At 37.8% G+C, this 6,000-nt stretch overlaps 1 protein-coding gene across 2 annotated transcripts in view; it reads left to right on the top strand.

Moving 5' to 3' along the window:
* The first annotated feature begins 2,416 nt into the window (after positions 1 to 2,416).
* Positions 2,417 to 6,000, top strand: part of LOC124617109 (mitogen-activated protein kinase kinase kinase 15) — a 165,139-nt gene continuing 161,555 nt past the window's right edge. For both annotated transcript variants that reach the window (XM_047145240.1, XM_047145239.1), the window contains exons 1-2: positions 2,417 to 2,770; positions 4,175 to 4,358. In XM_047145240.1, the coding sequence (XP_047001196.1) occupies positions 4,328 to 4,358 (31 nt within the window). In that variant the 5' untranslated portion in view covers positions 2,417 to 2,770; positions 4,175 to 4,327. The remainder of the gene's footprint in view (positions 2,771 to 4,174; positions 4,359 to 6,000) is intronic.

Genomic DNA, 6,000 nt, shown 5'->3' with positions numbered 1-6,000 from the left:
TTCTGAAAGCCTGTTGGATGTTTCCAGTACTTTATTGACCTTACAGGTCATCTTGTATGCTAGTCAATAAGTCGTTTTTGCCTTTACCTCTTCAGTCTCAAATTGAGTCACTCTTAGCTTAAGTCGCCAAGTTCAGAAATAGAATAAACTCACAGAATGCCAAATCAGGTAAGTAAGTTGAAGTGATTTTTTACTAGACAAAAAATTACTTTGCTGACAAAGCGTTTCAAGTGGACACATTGCGCTGAGGCCGCCTCAGTCCCACATTTTCGCGCAGTACTTCTAAAACTTCGTGATTTTTTTCGTTAGCTCTTCGAACAGCCATAATAATGGCTCAAATGGCTCTGAGCACTATGGGACTCAACTGCTGTGGTCATAAGTCCCCTAGAACTTAGAACTACTTAAACCTAACTAACCTAAGGACAGCACATAACACCCAGCCATCACGAGGCAGAGAAAATCCCTGACCCCGCCGGGAATCGAACCCGGGAACCCGGGCGTGGGAAGCGAGAACGCTACCGCACGACCACGAGATGCGGGCCCATAATAATGTATTGGATGTTGAAGAAAATGATAAAGATTTCCTCGACCTTTGAAGACTAATACATTCTTCCTTCGCTCGCAGCGAAGATGGTCGATTTCTAGATCGTACGTAAATATCTTCGTCGCATTTTCTTTTTTTTTTTTAAATAAAGAGTATTCTTCTCTAAGCCCTTTCAAAAGGGCAGAACAAATTCATTTTCTCCCCTCCTTTCGCTCGTTGGCGAAATCTTCGGGACTAATTTCGCAAACAAACTTTCCTCTACTCTCTTCTGCTAATACACGTCTAACACCTTCATTCATTTACACTTCAGCAGCACCATGAACACACAGCCTTCCGTGTCTGTCCATTGCTTCTCGAACTTTTGCAATGTTTTCCTCGATTCTTGATATGCGTGGGCGACCTGCTTGGCCGTGATCTCCCACGGAGTTCTTGCCTATAGAAAATCTCTTCGACATTCAACAAAACTCGTACGCGACACTCATATCCGCAAGCTGCACATGACAAATCTGTGTTGTTGTATTTTAAATTACAATACAACAGAATCTTTATTAGCCTTTCAGTATGTTCGGCTTCGTCAGTGCGAGGTTTACTTTTATACAATTAGTACATTTACACACAAATACATGCAAAGCATTATTTTACATTTCTATCTACATGCATGAACAAGTACGCCATTCTTCTTTCCAGTTTTGCTACGTATGTCTACATATTATTTGAGTAATTACGTTGTATACGCACTTATTATTTGTGTAAGTAAACACATAATGGACTTGTGTGCTAGAATTGGGGCCTTTACTCATTATTTTCGTGTGAAATTTTGTGTTTAATCGCTGTTCACTCTTCGTTCACTACATTGTCCAGCCAAGTGCAAGAATATGTTCGTAGGAATTCATTGTCCACAGCTAATGGTTTGACCTAACAGGGTAAAGCCTTTCTCGGCGTTAGGTACTCATGCACAATCACGCTACGACAGATAGTTAATTAGTAATGACAGCAATCTCGCGTTTTATTATTCCTGACAGATTTTCGCCTCCTCGTACGTTGTGCCCTTGCAAATTAAGATAAAGAGCGCTTAGAACACATACCGAGGCGCAGGGACTGTTATCGTTCCCTCGCACCATTCGCGAAAATAATAGAATGGAAATGCTGAAACTAAGTACAATCCATCATACTCTCAGCTCTGTTCCCACCCAACTGTCCGCACTTCCACCCTATTTTAAAGTTTTCCCTGACCCATAAAGGGATCAGCTGGTAACCCGATTTTTCTATTCGCTAACTAACGGACTTTGCAACATGTGTTGTGCTCAACAACGCTAACAATTAATGTGTAATAAATATAAAGTGTCTCGAGGTAGAATACTCTAATACTGGGATATATGGCGCAATATACGCCAGAAACTATTTTCTCAATAAAAACATTTTCGCCCCTCGCAAGATCCTATTCTGTTGTTAAATTTTCATTTGCTCTGCGTGCACATTGTCTTCCTAATTTTGGTACGTCATCAGGAGATGTAGGGTGAAGCTGATTACCGGCAGCAAACCGAAGTATAATTTAATTGTGAGCCGTAAGAGGACAATAAATAAGTTCTCGTTTGAGATTGCATTTCATGCACTTCTTACCGCAGTTTTACATTGCTACAGGACAAGTGCTTCTATCAGTAAAAGTAGGATGCAAACAAAATTATCGAGCTATTAATGTGTCTGCTCTTAACGATACGGACATATTATTAACTTGTTTGAGAACGGTACGCCCACGTCCCTATATTAACTCCAAATGTGGCTCACAGGTGGCGATCTTGTGGTGGAGCGTGATGTGTTATGGAATGCCGCAGTGAAGTTGTTTAGTTTCTAGCATTCCCAGTAGGTGGCCGTTGGATCTGGTGCGAGTGGTCATGCGGTGGTACAGTGCTGAGTGCTTGAAAATTGTGTCTGTAGATTTGAACAGTAGATTAACATGAGAAATAGACAGCTGCCCTACACTACGCATATTACTAACTGAGTGATATATACGATTAAAAGAGTACTTCATATTTACATTACGCTGAATCGAACATCGCCGTCTGTAAAAGCAGTGTCCTTGACTTCGAATAAAAATAATTATCCTGTTTAACCGTTAAGAAACATATTTATTGGTCATCGAATACTGGTGTTACAAAGTGCGATAGGACGAAGAGTGCAAAGTGGTATTGTGGTGTCTATGTGTCAGAAACTGGAAGATGTCAGCAGGTATTGGGTTTGTTTACATCCACAAATCTTTGCATCAGTTATGTCAGTTTAATCAAACTTTGCCCTTCTTCCCTTCTGTTGACTCAGAGAATCAACGAAAAGCCTCTGTACAGAGTATTAAACATAATGTTGGGGTCTGGTGGGCGTTAATAGAATAAATTTGATCAAACATTTAAATGCAGACAGACTGGACACAATTTTAGTGACAACCACTCTTCATCTGCTGCTCGCACGGTGAATATTTAATATTAAAGAAGAAAATGCATTTAAAGCATTGCCCCCTGCTCCTCCTTCCCATCTCCCATACCGCTCGTTTCGAGAAAAAAAAATGCAAACGCAGAACGTGTCATACTGTATAACTTTCATATTTCTGAAACATATTCTCTTGAATAAGTAGATTGCAATAGTATATCATTTTTATTCCCACCTTTTCGCAGTTGGTACATCACTTTGGTGATCTAATTAACACTTATGCTCCATACCTGTTTCATATACTCACCACTTATTTATTTATATTTGCACATCTTAATGACAAAGAACCAATGTGCATTGAATTTAAGAATCAATAAGCAAATTGCAACTGTAGATATTGAATGTCTGTTTACCCTGATACGCCTACCTGAAACAACACAGTTCTCATTTTACACAGACTCATTACTATATTTAATTCACTTTTCATCGTTTAATGATGAGGATGCTGTCCCTTTTTTATTATGCTTCATTTAGAATTTCTGAAATATGATATATAAATATTGTTTTTATGATATTCATGATAAACATAGGTCTTCTTGTATAATCTGGAATGTTTTTTTTTTTTTTTTTTTTTCGAGTGATGGAATTAGCTATTGAACTTGTTTCACTGCCTTGACTCTTTCAAATCTCATAAATTTCACTGCTCAAGAATATGCTACAGTGGTTAAGACACTGGGTTCAATTTTGAGACAGTTTGATTCAAATGCTTCTACAACCATCCAGTTTTAACCCTTACATTGTTTCTCTAAACCAAAAGAAGCTAATGCTAGAGTGATTCCTCAATGATACCATTGACAAATTCCTTCTCTACCAGGGGTCAATTTCAGCTTGTGTACTGTTTTTGATGACACCAATGCTGACATTAGGGTGTAACCATCCTTTTCTTCCTAAAATTTCTGTCATGCCTTAGGGGAAGGCTGGGCAAAGGATGGGGGTTTTTGTAGAGACATTAAAAATTTGTGCATTTGTGTGTGTTAGAGGTCTCCTCATTTTAAAGAATCTGGTATCTTCTTTGTGCTTTATACATATTTAAATTTCTTGTACTGTCAGTGTAATGTTTTACCATGTGCTTACTTGACATAGGTTGCTTTGTATTTTTCACCTCCTCTTTAAAGTTTCTTATCTAACAATATACATTCTTTGCTTTTTCAGAGCAGTATGCTAGAACATATGGCACTCACTCTTTAACTCCAGCTTGTTTGGGGGTCAAATGCAGATTAACAAAGATTCTTTCCTCTGGTGCAATGCTTTCTTGTGTTACATACACAGCCATCATCTCTGAAACTTAGATAGGGAAAAAAAACCATGCCAGCTACCAATGATATGGAGCCTGCAGGTTAGCAGCCATTCTAAAGTATGTGTAACATAATAGTTAATGACCATGGTCAAGATCGTAAATATAGTGGTATGTAATTTTAATGATTTTGTACCACAATAATGACAGCTGTTGAAGACATTGAAGTGTTTTTGGATTTTTTTTTTCAAAGAAGGTAGCCAATTAATCTTGTGGATAATGTGTTCTATGGAAATAAATAAATATAATATAACTGTGCAATTAGCATATTGATGTTACTGTTGGATTGACTCTCACTAGTAGTGTTGTTTAACTTATTCCAGTGTGTCACATAAAATGAAGCTCTCTTTGTTGATGAAATTATATCATATTTTTGTATATGGGCTTCAGCAACATGTTTATTGTTTTATATAAACATCTAGCATGTAAAATGCCTTCCTCTACGTATCAGAGGCTGTAAATTAAAGTTGTTACATTAAACAAGAATTCATGCAAGAGACAGAACTCAAAAACCAAATAAATCTCTCATTTGTCGTACCAGCTGGATGAGAACGTATAATTGTGGAAGATATAGTAGTTAACTGAAGTATTCTCTATAAAAATGCCTGGAAACTTTCTTCATCATGTTATCACTGATATGAGGAGAAATACATTGACAGACATGGTCAGTTTGTTATATGGTGCTTACGGGAGGATTCAGATGTGGAGCCAGGCAAAAGGTAAAATTTTTGTGTATGCAAGGTGCATGTGAGAGTCAGGAGCTGTTTAAATGTTTGCTGCTGTTATGACAAACCTGAGCTTATTAACAAATCCTCTTGACAGTAGAGAGAACATATTAATTAGTTTTGTGTTGAGAATAATAATAAAATGAGTGTACGCAATGACAGGAATATTCATGCAGAGGCAATAGTCTATTCTTGGAAGCATAATTTCACTATGTTTGGATTTCATTTTAGCATGTTCATATGTGACCTGTGTACACTTCCTGTGCGTCGGTGTATTTGCACAGAGGTGGTGTAGCGTTAAAACGATAGTTTTGATTTTTAGAGGAACTGGGTTCGTAGCCTATTGTGGTCACCGTAATTTATTTTATCCAAGCATTAATGGTTAAGTCCAAATGAATACTGATAAAATGCAAAAGAGAAGGTTTCCTCTGTGACCTGTCACTGTCCTTGTCATAACAGATCTAGTGTACTATACATCTCGGTATGAAACATTGAGGAATCACAACGAGGAGAAGAAGAAGAAGAAGAAGCATAAGGGTTGCATGTTAAGTTCTTTAATCTCTAGAAGTTACTTGCAATTGTGATTTTTGCATAAAAAAACAAAATATGAAATACAAATCCCCACCCAAATTGATGTGGTGAGGAAAAAAGGAGAGAATAGTTTACTTAGAAAGTAAGATTAGAGCAACCACAGCAAGGGTACCAGCCATTGAGACTAAGCAGGGGTTTGTGGTAAAGCTTCGGAATTTTAAATATAAGTTTATTAATCGAGAGTAGAAAACAGTAAAAGTCTAGATCTGGGCTAGTGGTTTGCTTGTATGATTTGCACGGGATTGTTGTCAACGTTTGAAGTGAGGTATGATGGGAAGGAAGGAGATGTATCAGCTGCTGGGTCTAAGCAGCCAGTGAGAGAGCAGTGAACAGACATTGTTTTTCGATGGAATATTGTCATGTTATCA

Source organism: Schistocerca americana, chromosome 1, assembly GCF_021461395.2.
Source record: "Schistocerca americana isolate TAMUIC-IGC-003095 chromosome 1, iqSchAmer2.1, whole genome shotgun sequence".
In the NCBI taxonomy this organism is placed as follows: domain Eukaryota; kingdom Metazoa; phylum Arthropoda; class Insecta; order Orthoptera; family Acrididae; genus Schistocerca; species Schistocerca americana.
This window is presented reverse-complemented; position numbering and strand designations above follow the sequence as displayed.